The sequence below is a fragment of the Molossus molossus genome, unplaced genomic scaffold (assembly GCF_014108415.1).
Source record: "Molossus molossus isolate mMolMol1 unplaced genomic scaffold, mMolMol1.p scaffold_m16_p_1, whole genome shotgun sequence".
In the NCBI taxonomy this organism is placed as follows: Eukaryota; Metazoa; Chordata; class Mammalia; order Chiroptera; family Molossidae; genus Molossus; species Molossus molossus.
This window is the reverse complement of record NW_023425344.1, coordinates 159953422-159980549: the sequence shown is the minus strand read 5'-3', so window position 1 is coordinate 159980549 and position 27128 is coordinate 159953422. Positions and strand designations below refer to the sequence as shown.

Below are 27128 nucleotides of genomic sequence, written 5' to 3'. Positions count from 1 at the left end.
CTTGTTGGGAATTCATATCCAGGGCAAGGTAGATGTCGTAGTGAATCTGTGGTACGTAGGATGATTTTACCCTGATACAAATAGAAAGGTCAACCCACATACCTATGCTTCTATAGGTTAATGAACTTGGACTCTAACCTATATTGGGAGAAACGGCCTCTAGATTTATTTCACATCTATTTTAGTCAGCCTCCTCAGAATTAATATAAGATTACTACAGAACAGATTTTTAAATGCGTGCTAACTACTCGCAGGAATTTTCTGCAATAAAAGATGTAACCAGAGATGAAAAAATAAAACCTTTACTGTTCGATTCATAGTAGCATGAAGTTAATATCATATGTCCTAGCATAGTATTGCAACGAAAAGAAAATATTAGGGCAAATTTTAAAGATGGAAACTTAAAGTCTCTCTTGAGAAGTGACAGGAATTTATTACAAAGAACAAAAGCAGAAAAAGGATTTAAACATTTTTTCTTCTTTTATGAGGTTTTACTTTTGAATGTAGCTTCTGTCCCTCTTTTAACTAAAACCTTGGTGTGACTGAACATTAAGTCTAGTTTTCCTCCACGTTTTTGAGGTTTCACCTAAGGAAGAACGAGGAGTCCCTTGAGGAGTAGACTATTTAAAGCATGATCTGATGTGAGCAGCAGTCTTACTTTGTTTTTGGAGAACAGTGAGTTAAGCAGGAGCCTGTGAATTTCTTATCCTTTCTCTTCCTTGTAACTGCTCTAGCCTACCTAAATTAGAACTTTTGAATTTAAATGCATGAATATGACTGTATGAAGTAATTTCATCTACTTTTCCTGACACTGCTGAACCTTTAAAGTTATGCTTTTGCTCATATCTGAGTGATTTTGATGAATATATATTAATATAGAACATAATGTTCATTAGAATTGTGTCTATACTATAAAATTACCCCATTTTACCTATTAAGAAATATTATCTTTTGAGGGTGCTACTTAAGCAATGCTATTTTCTGAGTGAAAATATTTCTTTAAAAAAAAACTTAACATTTTACACTTTAAGGTTACTCTTTTAGACATGAGACGTTTTAAAAATATTTTAGTGAATTATTCAACAAATATATTATGCTCTCATAAAACACATTTTATATGTAGTATGTATATGTGTTTAGAAGTGAAGTGAATAAATATGATTCCTAATATTTTTGTCCTTGCTTTCAACACAGGCTGATGATACTACAATATATTTTACCCTTCATCTATATTAAATTCTTAGTGCTTAGTATAAATGATAAAAATTATTATGGCAGTTTGTTAAAATGCTATTAGTTACTTGTTCATTAATATGAAGTTAATGTTTACATTTTCAGACGGGCTCTAAATTTATTAAAAATTAATATTTTAGAAGATAATGTGATTATAAGAACTCAGAACTACAAATTTAATTGCTTTTAAGTATGGATCCCTAAATTCATGTGGAATCAACTTGTTGGTGATGTTCAACATATTAAGTAGGTGGATACTTTTATGCCAAAGTAAACTTCATTTCACCACTTCTTCCAATCCCCGACTGTATTCATTGATAGGAAAATGACTCTTTCAGTTTACTCATTGAATTTTCTGAATTTTTGTTTCACATCTCTTTTCCCCCAAAAACACAAAGGGAAAGAAAAGAGACTACTATTCATGAATATGGTCAGGATACCTTTAATTCTCATGTGAATTTTTATCAGTCACCATCATGATTTCAAGTCATGAATTTATTTTTACATGCTTATTATGCATGCATATTTACATGCATTAGTTATTTAATTGATCTTAAATTCCATTAAATTTGAATTAATAGGAGAAAAATTTGTTCATAGGATTTTGTTCTCGTTATATTACATTTTATTTTATTTTGTTTTGTTTAAATAATCAGTTTAAGGCTTATAAAGGTTGATTTGCTCCTGAACTGCTTTGTTCCCAGACATTGCCATCTTCCCCAACTACCACCAAGTCCTCTCCATCTGATCCCATGACCACCTCCAGAGCTAATCAGGTACAGTATCATCCTGTCATCTACACCATACTTTTCACGGGTGATTGCCTGCACACTGGAGAAAAAGATAATGGTGGGTTAAGGATGTATTCGTTCATTCACATATGTGCACCACGATTAGATTCCAGATAACCTGAGAAAGAAATATTAATTACTGCTGAAAATTTATATGCATTTTTAACTTTAGATAACAACACTATATTCAGGTTATAGACTACTAGAATTTTGGATTTTCCCCTTAAAATTATGACTTTATGGAGCTCTGAGGTTTATTTACTGAGTTGATATTTATGATCTCCCTCGTTTTTTCTTCCTAGGATTCTTGGTATATAACTTAAGAATATCATGTATATAAAAAACAAATGTTTAAATATGACTTATTGAGCAAAGGTATATCTTTAAAAGTGAATGCATTTTCATTTGCTTTTTATTTCAGACATTCCTTACTATGTAAACAATTTTAAACTTTGGATGAAAAGCATTTGTAGCAATCTAAAAGCAACTCAAAATTGGTATTTATGGTCACTTTAATGCTATTTAACAACTCAGGAAATGGTATTTCTTAGAATTTAATACTAGTATTTTCTTTGGTGGAATGGCAAACTGCAAGTACAAATATATCTTATTAGTTTGATTTAATGATTGTTTTGGTACTGAATATTTGTAGGTCATTCTTTAAAAATGTGGTTAACTTTTGCACATTTAAGAAAATCATCTAAAATATTTTATGTAATTCACTCATACTGTACTTTAACTTTACAATTGTTGAAAAATATATTTATTAAAATTATTAAACACATTTTTATTTTGTCTGAGTTGAGCTTCATTTAGGTGAGAAATGTTATTTTCTTTAATACTTCCATCTTTTACTAATTCATGGCCTACTGGGATTACTTGAATATTAAATAAAAGCTTATCTTTTATATATATTTTTCACAGAGTTGACTGATAAATTAACTTTGAACTATTTTTGCTAAATGTATTAAGTGTGCTTTTGCTTATCATCTAATATAAGGCTTTCAGAATTATTTTGCTCATGATTGATTCTAATACTTTTGCAACCTCAGAAAAAATTTTAAAATAATAACTGGAAGCAAAACTAACAGGATGTTAGGAGCTTGATTTTTATTTTATGTAGTAGCATTCCCACAGACAAAAATACTTTATAATGCTCACATTTTAGCCCCAATAAATTGGTTTAAAAAGTATACATCTCTAACATTGAAACACAGCACATCTCTTTGAAGGAAATGGTACTGCACATAAAGTGAGAACCAAGCTTGTATTATTGATGCATGAAATTGGGAAGTTTGTGTCTGTGTGTACACACACACACTTTATATACCTTACCTATTATGTAAACTATAATTATATAATACAGGAAACTATTGGGAAAACAACTGATGCTACGTTTTTGATATTTCTCTTGTACTTCATCCGTCTTTCTTTTCCAAACAAACAAACAAAAAAAAAAAGTACAACTTCAATTTAAAAAACAAAACAAAAACTAATGCGTTTTTTCAGTGTAAAAAGTAAAAAATTCTGGATCTAGAAAGAAAAATTTTGTCTGTGAAGTTAGATTTGTATATTTTATTTATTTTATATGAACATGTCAATTTTTATAAAATGATTTCTTTTACTCTTTAGATATGTTACTACACCCACCTCTACCAAATCTAATATATTTCTAATTTGAAATAATAAGTGATTTGTGGTTTTATACTCTGTCCACTACACTCAGTTATATTTATTAAATGTATTTTTTTTTACTTGGCTTTCATCTGTTCTTGTAAAAGCAAGCATAGTATCTCCTGGAAAACATGAGACAAAATGTAAAAGAACAAAACAAAATCCTTAAATTCACTGAAGAAATTACAGTTATCATCCATCTTGATATTATTAGTAGTTTTATTCCCTTCAGTATTTCCCAATAGATTCTATTTGTGTTGTAAGATAGAAAGTAATATAGTTTTTGTTGTTCATAGATCACAGTGGTTTCTTCTGTATAATCCTAATTAAATTAGTATCTCTAATATTAAATCCTGCCTCCATAATTAAAATAGACTTTTAAACCTATAAGAAAATAACGTTTATTACTGGTTTATGTTTGCCTTATTCTTACCCAGCAATTTAGCAGACATGTCTCCAGTTTTATAATTGGAAGAAATTGTACAAACTCAGAGCATTCCATTTTATATGAAAAATTGTTTAATGTGTTGTAGGTAATATGATACCTTCTGCTGTTAAAGGTAGCTTATAAACTTTTTCATGTGAATTTTTATAAAGCAATATAAAATACATCCAGACTGTGTTATTTTCATTTTCGTTAGTTATTTTAATAGCTAAATGTGCTATGATTGAGTTTCATTTCCAGAATAGTTTGTCTCGGATACAAACAAATGCAATAAAAAGAAATTAGGGACTATCACTTTAAAAAGAAAATGCATTGAAGAGTCAGTTTTATCTACAGTTTCAACATTTCAAATTCTTTGCAGTTCTTAATACATTTCAATACATACTGAATTTTCTATCCTCAAGTTTCCACAGGTCAGACCGTTTCTGAGTTATAGTCTCAGTCTGACAGACTATAACTACGGTGTTGTGGCTCTGTAATCATTTGCCTCTGAAAATGGAAAGAGAAGCCTTACAAAATAGAGGCTAAAAGTCAAGACTGGAACCAAATTGCCTATGATCACATCCGTGGTCTGCCACTTACTTGCTGAGAAAATTGAGCTCAGTTTTCCTTTTTTGAAATTCAAGTTATAATAGCACCTCATAGGATCAAAAAAATAAATAAATTCATTAACTATTGTTAGAACAGTACAGTTTCTAGAATATAAGATTTACCACATTAGGTTATCTTTATTTTATTTTTTTGAAATATCTTTTAAGTAATAATGAAAAAAAATTATCGTTTAAGATGATAAATGATGTAGTACACAGCATATTAAAACTGACTTTTATCTTTTAAAATTTTTTTTTTTATTGATTTTAGAGAGAGAAGAAGGGAGAGGGAGAGAGAGACAAAAACATCGATGAGAGAACATCGTTTGGCCGCCTCCTGCATGCCCCCCACTGGGGATTTGGCCCACAACCTGGGCATGTGCCCAGACCAGGAATCGAACTGGCGACCTCCTGGTGCATGGGTTGATGCTAACCACTAAGCAGCACCAGCTGGGCTGAGTTTTATTTTTCAAGAAAAATTCTAAGATAGTATTGCTGCTTTATCAACTCTAAAATATTTCTGTAATCAAAGTCTCAGTGCTTTTTAAGATAGCTTAAACTACAGTTATTTTATTCCCTAGTGTAAGGTGTTGTCCAACACATTACAACTTACACTTTTTCTTTGATGTGTCTCATATAGTAAGATGCAAGTTTGACATTTCTTTTACAGATGGAATTTTAAATATGAGGCAAATATAAAGATGTAATAAGTAGAATCATATTATTTGAGCAATGTGTTTAAACTTAAAAAACAAAAATAGAGCCAGTTCCTTTAATTAGTTCTTAGTTGTTGATACTAAAATTTTCCATCACTTTAAGATTCAACAAAATGGTTTTGTTAGTTAATCAATGGTGCTAAAAACTAAGTTTCAACCTTAATTTTCAGTTGCTGATTTTAAGCATTCCTGGGATTCTTCTCAAATTTCAGGAAAAGATTAAAGAGTAATTTTAGAGATATGTACTTTATGGGCATCTGTTTATGTGCTGATAAATTTGAAATCATATATCAAAATATATAAAAACAAATGAGAAATAGATAACACTCTTGCTATACTAACAGAAAAAGACAAATAAAATCATGGTCTTACACTAAATTCATGACCACAGATCTCCAATGGGCCTTAATGCTGTCAGAAAACCAGTCATAAGCCCCATTCTCTCTAGATGACTATTTCATAAGTTCTCTTCTCCTTTCAATCTTTGGATTCGTTTTCTGTTGCTGTGACAAATTACCACAAATTTAGTGGCTTAAACAGCACACATTTATTATCTCATCGTTTGCATGGGTCAGGAACCTGGGTACCGCTTAGCTGGGTTCACTGCTTATGGTCTCACAAGACGTAGTCAAAGTATTGGCCAAGGTTCATTCTCATCTGGAACCTTGACTGGAGACAATCCTCTTAAATTCATCCAAGTTGATGGCAGCTTTCAGTTCCTTGAGCTGTGCGATTGACGGCCCAACTTCTTACTGGCTGTTGGCAAGAGGCTGCCCTCAAATTCTAGAGGCTGCCCAAGTTCCCTGCCATGTGACCCTCTCCGCAGGCCCTGCACAGCTTGGCTGTTTGCTTCTTGCAAAGCTGGCAGGAGACTCTTCAGTGTGTGCCAGCAAGATAGAGTCTTATATGTTGAACCTTTACCATACAACATAATCACAGTAGTGACATTCTATTGCTTTGCCAAGGTCTGTTGATTGGAATCAAGACAATTCATACCTATACTCAAAATGAAGATCAGACAAGGTTTAACACCAACGGGCCATGTGGAATTGTCTCCTGCCACAACTCCCCATCATTTCTTGCTTCTTTCTCATTCCCAGCTGATGATCTTAATTATCCCTACTTCACTGAGAAAACGTGAAGCAATCAAAAAAATTGAAACTTTCACAAACTCACACCGATCAGCCAGCATTTGTACCCGCATATTCTACCTTCTTATCTGTTACCATTGGTAACCTTTCCATGCTCCTGTCTAACACCAGTACTTTTTGTTGTACATCAAACCATGTCCTTTTCTTTTGCTCAAGGACATGCTTCAGCAATTGTACCTTCTCTATCCTTTATCTGTCAAGTTGATGTTTTGTTTTTATCTCAGTGGGATCATTTTCATTAGCATACATATATCTTTTTACTTTTCCTGTCTTAAAAGACAAAACAAAACTTTTAATCCCATTTCCCCTACCAGCTAATGCCCTAATTCTTGTACACCTTTGTAGCAAAACTCTCAAAGGCATTTACTCGCTATTTTTCAATTTCTGTCTTTCTATTCTTTTGTTTTTTTAAAAATATGTTTTTTTATTGATTTTTTTTTTTTTTTTTTTAAGAAGGAGAGGAAGGAAGAGAGAGATAGAAACAATGATTGGCTGCCTCCTACACGCCCCTTATTGAGGATCTAGCTTGCAACCCAGGCATGTGCCCTGGCCAGGAGTCAAACTGGGACCTCTCAGTCCATGGGAGGATGCTCGGTCCTCTGCGCCACACTGGCCAAGCTTCCCATTCTTTCTTAAATCCACTTTACTCAGATTTTGCTTATGCCATTCCAACAAAAATGTATTTCCAAAGACATCAGTGATGACCACATTACTAATTCCAGTTGTTCATTCTCAATCCACATGTTAATTGATCTATCAACAGTATTTGTCGTAATGTATCCGTTGAACTCCCACGGTATACTTTCTTTACGTGACGTCCAGGATACTACACTCTTGGTTTTCCTCCTGCATCATGCCATGTGCTTCATCTCAGAATCCTCTGCTAGTTCTTCCTCTCATCCCACTTAATGTTAGACTGCTCCGTGTTTTAATATTTGAGACTTCTGCAATTTATACTTTTCATCTAATACCTTAGCTTTTATGTGTTGACATCTGCAAAATTTATGTCTCCAGTGAGAAGCAGGTTTACTCTGAACTAACAGAGTTTAAGCCTTAGGATTCCTCCCCTGCACGGGCTTATTACAAGGCCCTGCACCTAATTTTATGGTCATAATTTTGAGTGTATTTTCCAAAGGAGTCCCCCCAAATTGTATAATATTCAGGTCTCTCATAACTTGGGTTCATATTTATCTCCAGTCCAGATCTCAGGGTGAAACTACAGACTAGATCCCGTTTTCCCCTGAGCATGTCCATGTGCATATCTAGATGGACATTTTAAATTCAACAAGTCCAAAAACTACTCCACCTATAGCCTTTACCATCTTTGTTAAAGGCAACTCCATACATCCACTTGTTCAGATAAAAAGTCCTGAACCCATATCATCTTTCTTTTTTAGCACCTCAAATCTAGTATGAATATATATATATATATATATATATATATATATATATATATATTAACCATGTCTTGTTATATCTACTGCTTCCCTAGTCCAACCTTCAGTTATTGCAGTAGCCTCCAATAGGTTTTCTGGCCTTTCTACCCTTACTCTCCAAAATATGTTTTCCACTGAACAGTCTGGGCATTCCTTTTCAATATGGCATTTACAAAATTTATTTATTTGCCTATACCTGCAATAGTTTTTAATTTCCCTCAGTAAAACCCATATAGCCAAAATGACATCAATTTACAGGATCTGGCCCTTGCTACATTACCTCTTTCACTTCATTTCCTACCACCTACAACTCATCTGCCCCGGCCAAATGGGCCTGCTTGCTTTTTCCTGAAGACAATGGGAATGTTCTTGCCTGAGAATTTTCCTCTTGCTCTTCTCTCTGTATGAAATTCTTACTTCAGAGATCTCTTGGCTAACATCTTCATAGCCTTCAAGTCTTGGTTCATAATTCACCTTCTCAATAAGGTCTACCTCACCACTCTATTTAACATTGCAGCCTGGCCTCCCCTTACCTCAGTACTCCTGATTCCCTCTGTCTTTCTGTAATTTTTGTGTTGTCCCACAGACTATTTTACCCTTTTCTTATTATTATATTTATTATGTTTTGTCTGTCTTGCTTTCCTAGTGGAGAATTTACATGAGAATGGGGATCTTTGTTTTATTTTCTTATGTATCAAAGCAATAATCTGGAACACAATATGCTCTCAAAAAATCTCTCCTGCCCTGGCTGGTTTGGCTTAGCGGTTAGAGCGTCAGTCTGCGGTCTGGAGAAACCCGGGTTCAGTTCCCGCTAAGGGCACGTACCTCGGTTGCAGTTTGTCCCCAGCCCTGGATAGGTTGTGCAGGTGGCAGCCACTCGATGTGTCCGTTTCACATCGATGTCCCTCTCTCTCTCCCCCTCTCCCTCTCCCTCTTCCTCTGCCTCTCCCTCCCTCCCTCTCTCCTACTCTATCTGAACAAAATATGGAAACGTGTCCTCGAGTGAGGATAAAAAAAATATATATATATATCTTTCCTGAATGACTAATATTAGTTGGAAGAATAGTCATATAGTCTATGTGCTTTAAAACTTATTTTTTATCTTTATTGTTGAAACTATTGCATATGTCCCCCCATTTTCCCTGATTGAACCCCCTCCTCTCCACTCCCACACCCCTCCTTCTTTTTCCAAACTATTGTCTGTGTCCATTGGTTATGCATATACGTTCTTTGGTTTATCTCTTCCTACCCCCCATCCCTCTGAGGTTTGTCAGTCTGTTCCCTACTTCCATGTCTCTGGATCTGTTTTAATCACCAGCTTATTTTGTTCATAATATCCCATAAATAAGTGAGGCCATGTGGTACTTGTCTTTCTCTGACTGGCTTATTTCACTCAGCATAATACTCTCCAGGTCCCTCCATGTCATCTCATAGGGTAAGAGATCTTTCTTTCTTAGAGCTGCATAGTATTCCATTGTGTAAATGTAGCACAGTTTTTTTATCCACTCATCAAAAAACTGATGAACACTTGGGCTCTTTCCAGATCTTAGTTATTGTAAATAGTGCTGCTATGAACATAGGGGTATTTCTGATTGGTGTTTCAGGCTTCTTAGGATATATTCCTAGAAGTGGAATCACTAGGTCAAATGACAATTCCATTTTTAATTTTTGAAGGCAACACCATATGTTTTCCATAGTGGCTCCACCAGTCTGCATTCCCACCAGCAGTGTACTAGAGTCCCCTTTTCTCGACATTCTCACCAACACTTGTTTGATGACTTGTTGATGGCAGCCATTCTGGCCTGTGTGAGATCATATCTCTTAGTTGTTTTAATTTGCATCTCTCTGATGATTGGAGATGTTGAGTATATTTTTATATGTCCCCTGGCCATTTGTATGTCCTGTTTGGAGAAGTGACTATTCAGGTTTTCTGTTCATTTTATAATTGGATTCTTTGTCTTTCTTTTGTTGATTTGTGTGAGTACTCTATATATTTTGAATATTAACCCCTTATCCAATGTATCATTGGCAAATATGTTCTCCCAGAGAGTGGGTTCTCTTTTCATTTTGATGCTGGTTTCTTTTGTTGTGGAGAAGCTTTTTAGTTTAATGTAGTCCAATTTATTAATTTTTTTCTTTGTTTCTCTTGCCCTAGGTGGTGTGTCAGTGAAAATTCTGCTATGTGTAATGTCTGACATCTTGCTGCCTACATTTTCTTCTAGGATTTTTATGGTTTTATGAGTTACATTTAAGTCTTTTATCCATTTTTAGTTTATTCTTGTGTATGGTGTCAGTTGGTGGTCTAGTTTCATTTTTTTGCATGTACCTGTTCAATTTTCCAAATATCATTTATTAATGAGACTGTCTTTTCTCCATTGTACATTCTTGCCTCCTTTGTCAAATATTAATTGATGTCTTAGGTCAGTTTCTGCATTCTCTGTTCTGTTGCACTGATCTATATGCCTTTTCTTGTGCCAGTACCAGGCTGTTTTGATTATGTTGGCTTTGTAGTATAACTTGATAGCCAGTGTTGAGATCCCTCTAACTTTGTTCTTCTTTTTCAAGATTACTGTGGATATTCAGGGTCTTTTTAGGTTTCATATAAACTTCTGGAGTAGTTGTTCTTGATCTGTGAAATATGCCATTAGTACTTTAATAGGGATTGCATTGAGTCTGTAGATTGCTTTAGGTAGTATGGATATTTTAATGATGTTGATTCTTCTGATCCATGAACATAGTAATGCTTTTACTCTTTATATCTACCACTGTGTCTTTTAATGTCCTTTAGTTTTCTGAGGAAAGCTTTTTCCTCCTTGGTTAAATTTATTCCTAGGTATCTTACTTTTGTTGTTGTTGTTGTTGCAGTGGTAAATTGGATTGCTTCTTTAGTTTTCCTTCATGAGTGTTCATTATTGCTGTTTAAGAATGACATCAATTTCTGGATGTAAATTTTGTATCCTTCTACTTTGCCATATTCATTCATTAAATCTAGTAGTTTTTTGATGGAGTCTTTAGGGTTTTCTATGTACAATATCATGTCATCTGCGAATAATGACAGTTTTACTTCCTCCTTTCCCATTTGGATCCCTTTTATTTTTTCTTCTTATCTAATTGCTGTGGCTGAGACTTCTAGTACTGTGTTGAATAAGAGTGGCAAAAGTTGCCCAGCTGGTGTAGCTCAGTGGATTAAGCATCTTACCATGGACTGCAAGTTCCCAGTTTGATTTCCAGTTGGGGCACATGCCTGATAGTGGGCTCAATCCTCAGTGGGGGGTGTGCAGGAGGCAGCCGATCAGTATTTCTCTCTCACATCAATGTTTCTGTCTCTCTCTTAAAAATCAATAAGCACGCACGCACGCACGCGCACGCACACACACATATATATATGTATAAAAGAGTGGTGAAAGTAGACATCCCTATCTTATTTCTGTTCTTAAGGTAGATGCTTTTATTTTTTGCCCATTGAGTATGATGTTGGTTGTATTTTTTTATATACGGCCTTTATTATGTTGAGATATTATCTCTCTAGTCCCACTTTGCTGGCATTTTTATCAGTAATGGGAGCTGGATTTTTTCAAATGCTTTTTGAGCATCTTTTGCTATCATATGATTTTTATCTTTCATTTTGTTTATGTGATGTATCACATTTATTGATTTGCATATATTTTACCAGCTTTTCATCCCTGGGATGAATCCCATTTGGTCATGGTGCATAATTTTTTAAATATACTGCTGGATCCAATTTGATAATATTTTGTTAAGGATTTTTACATGTGTGCTCATCAGGGATATTTGCCTGTAATTTTCTTTCTTTGTAGTGCCTTTATCTGGTTTTGAAATGAGGATTATGCTGGCCTCATTAAAATTTTTTGTAATAGTTTGTGGAGAAGAGGTGTTAGTTCTTCTTTGAATGTTTGGTAAAACTCTCCTGTGAAGACGTCTGGACTCAGGTTTTTGTTTGCTGGGAGCTTATTGATTACATCTTCAGTTTCCGCAGTTGTTATTGGTCTGTTCAAGTTTTCTGACTTGTACTCGTTCAGTTTTGGGAGACTGGTGCAATTCTAGGAATTTGTCTATTTCTCCTAGGTTGTCCAAATTGTTGATGTATAATACATAGTATTTTGAACAATCCTATTTTTTAAAATTCCTATTTCAAATGAAATTTTGCACAGATGTTCTCTAAAAATATAAACCAGCTGGAAAAAGAATACTTTTGATGAAATAAGTAGGTTAAGTTAATGGAACATAGCCTTCTTTGTTATACTTCCATTTTTCTCCTGGTAGTACTCAGAGAACATTTTGAAAACCATTCAGACTCTTGTCTCAAGTATTGTCATAATTATCCAACAGAATATTTAAATTAAATGTTATATTCTTCAGTGTATGTGTGTGAGTTATGTGTGTGTGAATGTGATGTAAGGATAGTATTCTTTAAAAGTTTATTTAAGAAAGCTCTAGAAAAATAGTGAAATCCAAATACTCTTTTTAAATGAACTTATTGCCCTCATAAATATAAATTAGATTTTATGTGCTTTGCTTACTATTAGGATGAACCTTGTAAAATGGCTGATATTTGGGTGCAGTTTCTTATGGCTCAACTTAGTATATATCATCTACAAATCAAAATCTCCACAAATTTCCAAAAATAAGATGAACAACAAAAAACCCCCACAGAATCTATATTAAGAGAATACCCAGTTTTTATATAAGGACATAAAACATTACCTTGCCCTGGCTGGTTTTGCTCAGTGGTTAGAGCGTTAGCTTGCAGACCAGAGACTCCGGGGTTCGGTTTCTGCTAAGGGCACGTACCTCGGTTGAAGTTTGTCCCCGTCCCCAGTTGGGGTTGTGTGGGTGGTGGTGAGTCGATGTGTCTCTCTCACATCGATGGTTCTCTGTCTCTCTTCCCTTCTCTCTCCCTCCTGCTGTATTGGAAAATAAATGCAAAAATGTCCTCGGGTGAGGATAAAAAAAATTACCTTAATAAACAGACTTACAGTGACTGTGGCTGGGAAGATTTAAAGCATAGAAATATAATTTATTGTACTTTTATATTTCTTTCCAATTTTTTTCTGGTTTTCTGGGAGAGAGAAACAAGATAAAACGATTTTGATATTAAACAAAAAATCGGTGCCTGAGAATTACCATGATATGATCTATAAAATAATTATCAAGAAAATATTTGTGTGGGATGATATACTTCATTCAGTATTAATATTTACTATGAAACTGTGATTTAACACAATTATAATTATCAGTGAAACATAATAGAAATTTCATTAATAGATCCAAGTATACATGGGAACTTAACTCTATCTTATCATGCGTTAAGAAAGAATGTAAGTCAGTGTGATCTCGAGCCATAATTCCAGGTTTTTATCAGATCTTTGCCATTTCCTAATTTTCTGATTCAAGGAAACATCCTTAACTTTGCCATGTGTGTTTTCTCATTGTAAAATGGGGACAATAACAGTGCCTACCTCTTAAGGTTGCCATGTTTCTTAAATGAATCAATACATGAGAAGCATTGAGAATAGTGCCTGATGCAGAGTAATAGATAAGCTTATTTTAATTAATTTTAGAAAAGGATGTTTCATTTAATAAATGGTGCTGATATACTTGACGGTCTGCCTGAAAGAAAATAAATTTATATTTTTTCAATGTTTTTTAATTTTTTTAATTTTTATTGATTTTTTTAGAGCGAGAGTGAGAGAGAGATAGAAACATCGATGAGAGAGAGCATAGATTGGCCGCTTCCTGCATGCCCCCCACTGGGGATTTGGCCCACAAGCTGGGCATGGGCCCTGACCAGGAATTGAACTAGCAACCTCTTGGTGCATGGGTTGACGTTCAACTACTGAGCCACACTGGCCGGGCCCAATGTCTTTTAATTATTAATTAAATTTATTGGGTGACATTGGTTAACAGGGTCATATAGACTTCAAGTGCACATTACTATGATACATGGTCTATACATTGCACTGTGTACCCACCACTCATATTCACATCATCTTCTGTTACCTTATATTTTGTCCCTTTACCCTTGTTCTCCCTTGCACCCCTTCTCTCTGGTAACCACCATACTAGTGTCTGTCTGTGTCTCTGAGTTTCATTTTTATATCCCACATATGAGTAAAATCATATGGTTCTTAGTTTTTCTAACTGACTTATTTCATTTAGCATAATATTCTCAAGGTCCATCCATGTTGTCACAAATGACAGTATTTCATCTTTTCTTATGGCTAATAATATTCCTTTGTATAGTCAAAAAACATCTTGTGTTCATGTCTCATCAGGGTGATGACAAAGAATATGAACATTATTAACTTTTTTTATATCTCTATGTTTTAAATTTTATTTTTAAATAAGAGTCTACATTCAATATCTACCCCCCCCCTACTTTTTTTTATTAATCCTCACTGAGGACATATTTATTGATTTTTTGAGAGAGGGGAAGGAAGAGAGAGAGAGAAAAAGAAACATTGATGGGAGAAACAGTGATCAGTTGCTTCCCTTACACACTCTGACCAGAGTTCAAACCTGCAACCTAGGCATATGCCCTGACTAGGAATTGAGTTGTGACCTTTCATTGTGTGGGATGATGATGCTCCAACTAACTGAGCCACTTCAGCTAGCGCTCAGTATCTACTTTAAAAAAAATGTTATCTAAGAGACTAAAACAAGATGGAAAAAATAATTACCTCAGTTGTAGTATATGCAGTGTTAAGGAATATAAAATGGGACTTTCTCAAAAGATTGGGGAGGATTGGACTTTCTCTGATATATGTCTGTCCGAGCTGCTTGAGTCCTTCATTTCCTAGTCACGAGGTGCTTTGTTATGGAGTTTCGGGAAGGGTCAAAGGGAAGCCGCAGGCCAGGAGGAAGCTCGTAGGAACTGGCAAAGAAAATGGCAGTCGTTCACATTTTGAAGCTATGCCAAACTAGTCGGTTGTGTACTATTTATAATATTATTCTTTGTTTTCGTAATATGTCAAAGGTTCTCAACCCTAGATTCACATCAAAATTACCTATGGATATTCTCATTTAATCCGCCCAGGATGAGATTAGGAGTCTGTATATGGAGAATTAGAGAAATGTTTCCTGAAGCGTCTTGAGATGTTTGGGAAGTACTATTTACTGTATGAAAAATGCACATTAGTTTATTAAAAATGATAATTGTGTACTATATAACACTCTTTTCTCAAACTTTAATTCATTGTGTTGTTGTTTTTGTTTAATGAACTAACACCCTTTAAATGTTATTTGAAAAACACTAAGTTAAAGGAAAAAAACCTGATTTTGTACAAAAGTTGAAGGTTAGGTATTAGTTTTATTATTGAGAACAGTAAAGATTTACTAATTAGTACAATTTAAATCTATGGAAAGGATATTATATAAAGGATGATTATCTTTTAAGAGCATTGCTTGTCTTTTGACTATTGCCAGATACAGCTAGAGTTTCCCTTACCTTAGAGATTTTTATGTGCATATTACACTAGTATGTTTTTAAGATTGTTTAGCAATAATTTTGCCAGAAATTTTGGAAAATCATTAAATTAGTGCTTTTTAACCATATCCATCCCATTGCAAACTTCTAAGTTTGTTAGTGCCCTGTGCTATGTAGATGGTGAGACCCTCACGCTTGGTGATGGGAATCAGAGGACCTCCCTGGGGCAAATTAAAATTACTACTGAAAGCAGCATACCTTTAATATTTTCAGGTTAAAATGAGAATACACCATTTGGTAAAAATCATGTTATGTGACCTTCAAAAATCCTTTTATTGTTAGTTTTTGTTGTTGTTAATCCTCACCTGAGCATATTTTTCCATTGATTTTTTTTTTTTTTTTAGATTGGGTGGGGGTGGGTGGGGGTGGAGGGAGAGAAAGAGGGAGAGAGAGAGAGAAACATGGATGTGAGAGAGACACATCAACTGGTTGCCTCCTGCACGACCCCGATGGGCCTGGGGATCGAACCTGCAACCCAGGTATGTACCCTTTACTGGGAATTGAATCCACGACTCTTCTATCCATGGGCCAACACTCTAACCGCTGAGCTAAATTGGCCAGGGCAAAAGGTATGAGTTTATGTGAAGATATATTTATGTTTATGAAAAGCCTAGAGCTTTTTACATTTTCAAATTGAAGAAAGTGGTGTACTTAAAGGGAAAAGAGTTAATGCAATAGTCACTCTGTAATATTTCTTATTTTATAACTCAAATGTAGCTCAGACATTGCTAAAAATGCGTAAGAGATTGCTTTGTTTAGTATTGACGGTTAAGTAGGCACATTTGCAATACTCCTTTTTGGATTACCTAGTAGGTAAAGGTGGTTTATTTGTTTCATCAACATTCTCCCTGCAGTCACAGCTGAGGTAGTTTTTGTTTTTAATATGATTTTATTGATTTTTTTTTTTAGAGAGAGAGGAAGGGAGAGAGAGAAACATTGATGAGAGAGAACATTGGTTGGCCGCCTCCTGCATGTCCCCACTGGGGATTTGGCCCACAACCTGGGCATGTGTCCTGACCGGTAATTGAACTGGCGACCCCTTGGGGCATGGGTTGATGCTCAACCACTGAGCCACACTGGCTGGGCAGCTGAGGTAGTTCTTGTATACAGCATATTCTCAAGACAGACATTATGCATGCCTTTATGTAAAACCGAAGCACGAATGCCTCAATTTCGGAATGTGCACTGGTCTTCTAGCTCTGTTTGTGGGTGTGTATAGTTCAATTGAATTTGTTTTACCTTTCAAATAAAGCCATATAAAATGGAAAATTCCTAAAGTAGGAAAACTGGGTAGTTACCAAGTTTATTTTCAACATTTTTATTTTCTTTTAAAAATACTTAGAAATAGGAATGTCTTTGCATATTCACGCAGTTAAGAGTAGTTTTGCCAGAACGGGGAGTTTGATTCCTGCTCACTATGGAATAAACAATTGGTTCTTGTTATTCATTTTTCTAACTTTTTAATTTTTGATTTAGGAATATTTCAGGAGGTAATAAATTGATCAATTTCATCTTTTCTTCTGAACCTGATGCCTTACTGTTAGTGTTTTGTTTAGCTATTGTTTTTTCATCAATTAATTGATACTGTCCTTCTATCACCCTTTAAAAATATTTTTGAAAATGAATTGTCCTATGTCATTAACTAACTTCAAATTGCTACTAGCCAAATTATAAAATTGATGTATTTTTATTTGTGAGTCATTAATAGTAGACGTGAACTACTTTAATCTATATATAGGAAGATAACTTAGTTTATCCTACATTTTGTTAAATTGCAGACATTCTTCTGCAGCCATATATATAGATCTTAGTTAATATTTGTTTACTTAAAATAAGAATAACTTATGACATTTTAATTTTCTTTCTTTAAAAGTTTCATTTTATTTTTCCATCACCTTTATCCCCTGTGTGTCCTCTTCGCCTTCACTCATCCCTCTCTATCCCCTCAATCACGACACTGTTGTCCATGTCTGTGAGTTCTCTCTCTCTCTCTCTCTCTCTCTCTCTCTCTCTCTCTTTTCTTTTTCGCTCAGTCCCTCCCATCCACCCACCCCACCCCACCCCGAGCTGTCTGCCTCCTCTCTTTCTGTGAGTCTGCTATGTTGCTTGGTAGTTGAGGCAATAATCATCAACCTCCTTTTACTGGTAAGACACTGAAATGCAGACATCTATTATTTTTAAAAAAATAAGTATCGCCTTCAGAAAAACTGTTGGTGAAATTAAAATATAAGAAATGTTAAATTACATGATTAGTAAATATAAAACACCTACAAGCAACTATAATTTGATTTCACTATGTCATAAATTCTGTCAAAAATATAGAACATAGTCTTTTCTATTAATTAATAATAATACCGTATTTTAGTGGTAAAAATAGCTAAATAAAAATTTTATTAAAAAAACAAATTAAAAAAACAAATTGTGAAAGTGTTCTTTATAATTAATTATCTAGTTATATAAGTTTAAATAGAGATAGATTTTCAAACATATTTGAGTTATTTACTTCCAATAATATCTGATTAGTCTGGTTACATCATAGTGTATGAAATCAATCTATGAACAAACTCAGAATTTTTGAAAGCTTTGTATTTCTAGATTATCTTTGTGGTTTTCCTAAATAGGCACTTAGCTTAATTACATGATTTTTATTTGAAACTATGATTTTAATTTTTTTTTATTTAAAAGTGTTTTTTTTTAAATCTGCTTTATTTTGTTGTTTATCCACTCATTTTTATATACATTTAAATATACAGTAGTCTTTGTAATACCACCTGACTATAAGTGGCATGAGAGCGCAATCTCCATTCATTCTATTTAGCTCTGTATCCTCAGCATCTGGAAATGTGCCTTGGACACAGCAGGCACTCAATAAATAAGTGTACCAGAAGTTTACTAAATTTATTTTCAATGAATTGTTTTTTCTGATTTAGCAGGATTTATTTATTCAGCAGCTGAATTTGTGGATACTTTTTCTATTTATTTTTGTTACACAGCTCTTAAATAATTAAAATAAGATAGTTTATGTGATAAAAAAAAAAACTTGTCTGAAATTCAGTCTCTGTTGTTCCCTCTATTTCAGTTTTAACTGCATAAAATTTTACATGGTTTAATCCAAACTCTACAAATATAATTAACTTATGAATTTTTTCCACATTCCATGAATTTCATAATTTCTGTTTTATGATTTCAAATATTACAGTTTAATAATTTTATAATAACAGTAGGGTTCATAGAGTATACACTATTCTGTGTATATGCTATTTTCTATGTTTGGATTATTTCCTATATTGATTATAGGAGAAAAACTAAGTTAAAGATTATACTCATTTTATAATTTAATATATGCTGCATTGTCATTTTCAGAAGGCAATATATACTGCCACAAATGTTATTTAAAAGAAATACATTATAATTAAGCCATTCCCTCATCTAAATTTGGTTCAATCTTTTTTTTTTTTTTTTTGGTGATTAATTTGGCTGCTGTTCTTTTAATATCTTTGATCATTTTAGAAGGTAAACATTTTTCTTGTCTTACTCAGTTTTTTACTGGTCATTGTTTAATGAATTGTTTGTTCACTTTTACCTTCCCCTAGATTACTGTGTCCATACCCATGTCTTTAAATACTGTCTCCATGTTAACGCTGAAATTTCCTCTGATCTTCAAACCCACAGCCAGTCACTTAATTGACATCTTCACTTGGATGTCTAAAGGCATTTCAAACTGAAAATATCTGAAATAGATTTATTGATTCCTCTATCCTTGTATTTTATCTTTTTTATCATTTACTTCGAAAAACATAGCTCCTACTGTCATGTTTATAGCTATTTTTCACTTTTTACCTCGATTTTCACAACCTTTGAAATAATAAATTGAGAATATAATTTTCATGTAAAAATTCCAAATATTTAATCGTAATAATAAGTAGAATAATAATAAGAAGAAGTGTTTTTAATCATTTGACACATGGATGGTGACAAATGGCACTTCTAGAAATTTTAACCTCAATTTAATAAAATTGATTTAGTAAACGTTTATAAGACAGTATCCCAAATTGTTTTTATTTGTAAATAATAGACTGACCTATAATCATTTATTATTTACAATCCTCATGGTTTCTTTATAATTACTTGAGTTCCAGGACTTTTCTTTTTTGATATAATTATGTGTAGAGTGCTTATAATCTAAACATAACAAGAATGGTTGGACCTCCTTTTCTTCCTTCTTTGTACCTATAAAGAATTTTTTTCTATTTTTCTTATTTCTATTTGAATCCTCTGGAATGTAATGTGATATATCTTTAAAATATGCAGCAGTCATCAAAGTAATAAATTTTGAATAATGCTTCAGGGGGCCAAGTGAAAAAATGTATTACATAAAAAAATAGTTAAGTTACACCTTATTTGCCTTTAAAAATTTCTTGAGGATTATCATTCATTGCCTTCTTTCAAGACACAAAAAGGATATACTGTCTGTCATTCTCAGTCATACCTTGTAGCCAGAGGAAAAATAAGTGTAGCCCTTTGGAAGGAGATATAAAATGAAGTAAAATCTCAACAAAACTTTTAAAGTGAATTATTTTGTGTTAAAATACAATTGTTTGAAGCAAGGCAAGGAGTAGGAGGTAATTGCACAGTTATACATTTGGTTACAATTCAGTAGACATTTGAGCCATCTTATAAGTTGATCTAGTTCATCCCTTGAGTCAACGCCAATGTATTGGTGTTTTAGAACCAACCAGACCACAGTTTGTATGGCAAAAGAAGCCCAGCCACAACGTAACGTGTAGGAAACTACAAAACAGCATAGTAAAAAATCATACGTCAATGACAACATAAGAAAAAGGCATATACAACACATTTATTACAATGTTATTGGATTTTTAAATGATTATAAATCTGTGTTTTACAAATTTCAGTGATTTTATATGATGAAAGCATCTGTACATTTACCTTTTTGTACATGTCAGTATGATTGCATTATAATCATTGAATTTTAGATTTTAGGGATGATAAAGTGAAGATAGTTATTTATGTTTTAAGAACTCAAAATTGTATTTTACACACACACACACACGGCCATGATGGAATCTTTCAGATAGTTTACTATTTAGTTATTATACCAACCTATATTTAGTTTTTTGGCTTTATTTACTTATTGTGTTGTTAATCCTCACCCGAGGATATTTTTTCCATTAATTTTAAGAGAGAGTGGAAGGGAGGGGGAGAGAGAAAGAGAGAAACACTAGTGTGAAAGAAACACACCAATGGGTTACCTCCCACAGGCACCCCGACAGGGCAGGGGCTTCAGACTGCAACCTACACACATGCCTTGACCCTTTGTTGCGTAGGCTGATGCTCGGAGCCACACTGGCCAGGGCTCGGCTTTATTTTTTAAACCATTATCCAGTTGATAACTTCAACCAGGTGCAAATAGGAAATGCAAAATTAAATGCTCCTAGCCTTTAGGAAGATAAAATGTTTTAAGAGAGGTAAATATCTGTTGCACTCCCATGTAAGCTAGCACGGGATAAGCAACATAATAAGAAATGTAGAAAAATACTCTGGCACTTCCGGTTTTAGGAAACCAGGATTGAGTGTACAAAGTATATTGCCTTTGAACTGCTCTTGCAAGACACATAAGATTTCAGAAGTTGAAAAAAAAAAAAAAAAAAGAATGAGTTTTAAAAGGGAAGAACAGTGTGGAAATATAGGTAACATTTCAGTCAGTTGGAACAAATGAATAAACGGGGGCAAAGACATAGAAAAACACCTAATATAGACTATATTCAGGAACTAGCAGGTAAAGTTTGGGTTCAGCATAGGATACCAGTCCTAAAAGATGGTGCTGGAAAGTCAGGTTGAGGACAGGATGTGGAGAATTTGGAATGTTTACTTCAAGAGTCGGGGTTAACACCGTGTGTAGTTGAAGGGGATTGTCCCTGGGGGCTGTTGAGTTTTTCATAATGCCAAAATGAAAATTCCTCAACCACAATCTTATCAAGCTGTCTGATTTCATAAGTGACGAAACTGAAGTGATTTGACAAAGGTCAGCCAGCAGAGCCAGGGTGAAAGTCCATATCTCTGAATTGCCAATTCTAGGTTCTTTTTATTATGTCGCACTTCAGATAGGACAAAGCAATAGGACTGGGCTAGAGGCATTTCAGGAAGGGAACAGGCCAGCGCTGCGTATCAAGATGTCGAGATCTAGGGAGCAAGAGAAGGCACAGACAGCTCCCAGGTTTAACACCTGGTGTGGGCAGTAGGTGGGGCAAAGGATATATGAGAAGAGACAGCACTTTCTTTTTTTTTTTCCATCCTCACCCAAGGACACTTTTCGAGGACACTTTTGCATCCATCTTCAGGTAGAACAAGAGGGAGAGAGGGAAAGAGAGAGAGAGAGAGAGAAACATTGATGTGAGAGAGACACATCGACTGGCTGCCACCCACAGGACCCCAACCAGGGCCAGGGACAAACTGCAACCAAGGTACGTGCCCTTAGTGGGAACTGAACCCTGGTCTCTCTGGACCGTGGGTCGACACTAGCTGCTGAGCCAAACCAGGCAAGGCAGGACAGCACTTTCTTTTACAATAGGTATTAGACATGCTTATGAAACTACTGCCTTTGATTTGGTTATCAAAAGTGAGGACATTAGACAGAATAGTAGAAGAGCTGATTTTTTTTTTTCTTACTGGATATTTACATTCATGTAGCTCTGGTACATACAGTGTAGGGCAAAAGTAGGTTTACAGTTCTTTATATGGAAAATAATTAATAAATATAAGAATAAACTCTCTGTTTCATGTACTCACATCTGGAAACCCAGTTTTCCCCACCCTGTATTTTGTTGAATCTGTACTTTTCAGAAATGCAGTTTTTTATGTACATAAAATGTATAATTAAAAGAAAATATACAGTTTTTACATTTATTTTGGTCAGCTGTTCAATATAGATCTCTCAAAATGACACAAGCATCTCCACTGGACACTACTATAGGGTGCGTCAGTAGCGTAAGGTATATTACACTATGGCAATGTGAAAGACACCTCCTACTAGAACATTAGGGTGTATCTTGATAAAAGGTAAATTAAATAACCCACTTGTGTCTCTTTACCAGAGCTATGACATCTTGGCTTATAGAGCATCAAAAGATACAAAAAAATGTCAACTTTTTTTTTTTTTTGGATAGACAAATAATACATTATATAACAAGAACATAAAAATATGTTCCAAGATTGACAAATTGCAGTAATCCAACTCAAAGTGGCTTAAACAAAAAGGGAATTATATTGATTCTGTGCTGGCTTTAGACATTATTAGTTAGATTCAGATACCAAAATGCTGTCAGAAACTTCTCTCTTCATTTCTGGAGGTTTCTTTTATCTGGGTTAACTGTTTCAGTCTGGTTCTTCCTCTTTCCATAGTCGCTAGTAATGTCAGGCTTGCGCTTTACTAGACTAGAAACAGGTGTCTCTGTCCTAACAATTTCACCAAATTCTCAGAGGAACTCGTATTGGGCCACCCTGTGCCATGTGCTCAATCTCAAATCAGTACGTAGCTGAATGAATGAATAAAATAACAGGGATCTACTATTGATAGGAATTGCTTTATGAATATAAGGTCGTACATATGTAGCAGCCCTAAATAAAATAGCCCATACTGTTAATGGAGATGTTTTAAATTATAGTGGGACTTTTGTATTTATTTAAAATATGGCTTACTGAAATAGTTCAGTAATTTTCCTACCATGATGAAGAAGACATATGATGCCTTACGGACACTCCTTGGCCTTTATAAGATGTTTGCCTTAATGTTTATTTTCAATCAGAAACTTATCAGTATTAAAACCTACCTATTAATTTTAAGCACTTCTCATAGGATTCCCCTAGAGGTTCTTTTGTGGTTGCAGATCATTAATACTAAAATGGTTTTAGTTTTGAACAGGAACTTGACAACACAGAGAAAACAGAATAAGCTTATGAGAATATCTGATAGTAAATAATGAGATAGAGGTAGTACAGAAGCATGAAAGACATATAAATAAATATAATCATCGTCCCTCAAATAATTTCCTACCCCTTCTCCTTCAAATTAGTCTTTGTGTCTCCTTTGTACTCTATGTACTTTTATGCCAGTACTCTTAAGACTTTTCTGCACTGATACATTTACACATCTGTTTTCTAGAACTAAACTAAAAGTTCTGTAAAGGCAGGAACAATGTCATATGTATCCTTTATCTCCAGATCCCAATACAGGGCCTGAGCCACTTGGTAAGCATTCCATAAAACATTGGATGGATGATAAAACTATTGATCATGGTTCTGAAGGGAAAACTGATTTGTAACTGTGAGAAATATGCCTGATTTAGTTAATACATGTTACACCAAATACATTGTATGCTGTTTAAGGTCCAGTTCTTTTATTCTCTCAACTACTTAGAAATAAGATTATATATATATATATATATTTATGTGTCAGTGTGTTAACAGACTTCACCAAAGAAAATGAAGCTGTACATATGATTAAAATCTGATATTTATCATTTCAGTGGGGATGCAAACACTATCATGCACAGACTTTTCCTTTAGTCAATACGGTATTCCTGTATCTAAAAAGTAAGCAAATAAGCTGTCATATAATTGTTCACACTCGTTTTCAAACCCAACCCCTCACCCCCACCCAGTATTCAGTTGCCCCCCATCTGCAGACTTCGTCACTGGTGTCTCACTTCCTCAGCTCTGGCTTAGCACATAAAATGGAAATAGAGCACTGAGATACTATACACCTTTTTTTGGTCTCAACTTCTTATTAGAATTTCTGTCTTTTGTCTGTGTCCAAATTAGATCAATTATATTTTTAATCCCTTAGGAAATAAAGATAGTGTAAATGTAAGAAGTTTTTAATGCCCTGTGTCAAAAATAAAAGCTGGGTGACATATTCCTGGGCTAGGCAATTAAATAATTATATTTATAAAATTTGGGACTGAATAACTTTCTGTTTTCTTGTATTTCTAATTTCAGTTCTAAGATAAGTAATGTTATGCAGAATTATTACTATCTAAAGTTAAGAAGTGCTACATATTATAAATGTTAATGTACAATCATTAATGTTTTCTTTTAAATCATAACACATCTTTAGTTATATGTAGACAAATGCCATTTATAGCAACAAGATTTAGGGGCCACTTCAGTACTTGATGAAACGGCAATTATGGCTGGCAATATTTTATATTAGATTATTCAAAATAGTTATAATCTAAATTCCAGGGAATAGTACTTCCTACGTACATAAAAACATCTTTAGTATAAGGATAGATAATATGGTATACTTTTTTTTATTTCTAAATATACGGATTTTTACTTTTATGAAAAGTCCACACACTGTTTATAAACTGTGCATTATTTCAGAACTTTTGAGCATTAGTAAGAAAGAAAAATTATTAAAGGGAGAAATAAAAAAAAAAAAAACAAAGGTAGGTAATGTGCAATGTGCAACTAGTTAAGTACCAGGCACACATTTGCAAGTTCCTTTGGAAGGAGAGAACTGGTCCTAGAGCTTCCAAAAGCCACGGAAGCAGTGCCTGCAGTCGGAGACGGCGCGCAGTGTGGTAGAAATCAACACCATTGTTACACATCACATAGAAGCTGGCGGTGATTTTAGAGGGGATGTTATAAAATTGTATCTTTAATTACTTTTTATTGATAGTGTGTAGGATAATTTGACCTTTCATGCACTGTACTCTTCCTGGGTTATAATCACGCAGGTAATTATTGCATTGAGCAAAACACCTGTGATATTAGAATTTTAAATAATTTAAAAACAGCTCTTTTGAAACTTTTGGTTGATTAACATATTTTTCTTTCTAAATTTTCTTTTAGAATGCTGTAGTTTGTTAGTATAGAATTGTTTTCAACAATATTTTATTACAAAATTGTTCTGATGTTTAAAAGAAAAGTATAATCATATTTGACATTCAGTATTTAAATCCTTAAAAGTAGATTTCTCAATATTTTGTGTGCACAGGATAAAATATAAGAATGTTCTAATTCATCTTTATAATTGGTTTAAGATGTAATCATGGTTTAGCTTTCTAATTATAACACTTTAACATACTTTAATTCAGCATTTCAGACAATTTTCAACCAAAAAAATAGTCTGTGAACAAAATTAACATGTTAAAAACTTATTTCTCAGTCTACTTCTTGAAACGCAATGCATTTAATCACGAGGAATATGAGAGATGTATTTGATATCCCTAAGAAATGTTTCTAAAAAGTTTAGATTTCCTTCCAATAAAATGGAATGATTATATAGACAAATCTGAATGAAACAAAATTCTACTGTGATTATAAATGATATGTGTGGAATTGTGTGTGTGTGTGTGTGTGTGTGTGTGAACATAATATATGTAGATATATTTATGAGGTGATCCAATCTAGAATTTGAATTTATACTTTCACTGTTTGCTAGGCCAAAAATGCATGGCTCTATTTCTTTAAAACATTCTTACCCAAATCTGTTTTAAATATAGCATAGCAATACTTGCTAAAAGCTAGCTAATTAAATATCTGATAGAATATCTAAACTAAATTATTGCTCAAATTTTAACAAATTATATTAGCCTGCCCATTAGTGTATGCGACAAGGAAAGCAATCCTTCAGTGCTTGTCTGTTAGCACAACACTCACGGTTTTTCATCTACCAGTGAGTCACCAAACAGTGCTACCAAAATACAATTTTAAATGTAAATATTTATATAATAATTTTATGGGTTATGGAGGATACCATACTTATTCTATACTTTTTATTTGACCATGACTAAATAAATCAAAATATACTGGGGTTTGTGGCTGAATATTTCACTACAAATTGGCTAAAATGCCTATACTTTACATGGGTACATCAGATCATTATAAGTATACATGTGACTGCAGTAGTTTTTCAGTAACCTCTGGTAATACGTTTTTAAGCGCTATTTTTAAAATGTAGCTATGACTTCCAAGAAAAATAATTATCCACCTAATCAAAAAAGTAGTTTTACAAATTTAGATAGACCATGTAGGTAATATCATTCTCAAATAGCCTTAACCTATATAAAAGCGATTACAATTTTTTGTATTAATTGTTTAGAAATATTTGTTATTTCATAAGGTTATATGTTGTATATCAGTTTAGTTGAAAAACTAGAATACTACCAATCATTGTATTGATCTCCATCTCTGAAAATATTAGTCGTGGAACGAGTAAGGTATTAAATAACACAAAAATTGCTAGGTGATAAGGAACATGAAATTAATGTTTTGAAGGGGCTCAAGGTAGAACTTACCTACTTTTTTCTTTACTAACTTTGCTTTATAACTTGCATTCTTTGTTTTAATATGTGTTCAAGCAAAGATAATCTTAAAATACAATAGTTGAAGATTCATCAATAGCATTTTGATTTTGGAGCTATATAAAAATATTACCATGGGTGTATAGTTATTATTCCCTTTTAAAAAACATACTGATTTCTTAGAACTTGTACTGCCAAATGCACAAAGACCCAAGGACAATTTTTGTTTAACCATTTAAAGCTGAAAATTGCTTT

The 27128-nt window shown here is 33.7% G+C and overlaps 1 protein-coding gene across 7 annotated transcripts in view; it reads left to right on the top strand.

The window, feature by feature from the left end:
- NOVA1 (NOVA alternative splicing regulator 1) overlaps positions 1-27128 on the top strand; it is a 163053-nt gene that overhangs the window by 129825 nt on the left and 6100 nt on the right. For 5 of the 7 annotated variants that reach the window (XM_036264868.1, XM_036264906.1, XM_036264897.1 and 2 more), the window contains one exon: positions 1938-2009. The exons of the other annotated variants lie outside the window; for them this stretch is intronic. In XM_036264868.1, coding sequence (XP_036120761.1) covers positions 1938-2009 — 72 coding nt within the window. The remainder of the gene's footprint in view (positions 1-1937; positions 2010-27128) is intronic. 7 annotated transcript variants of the gene reach the window in all.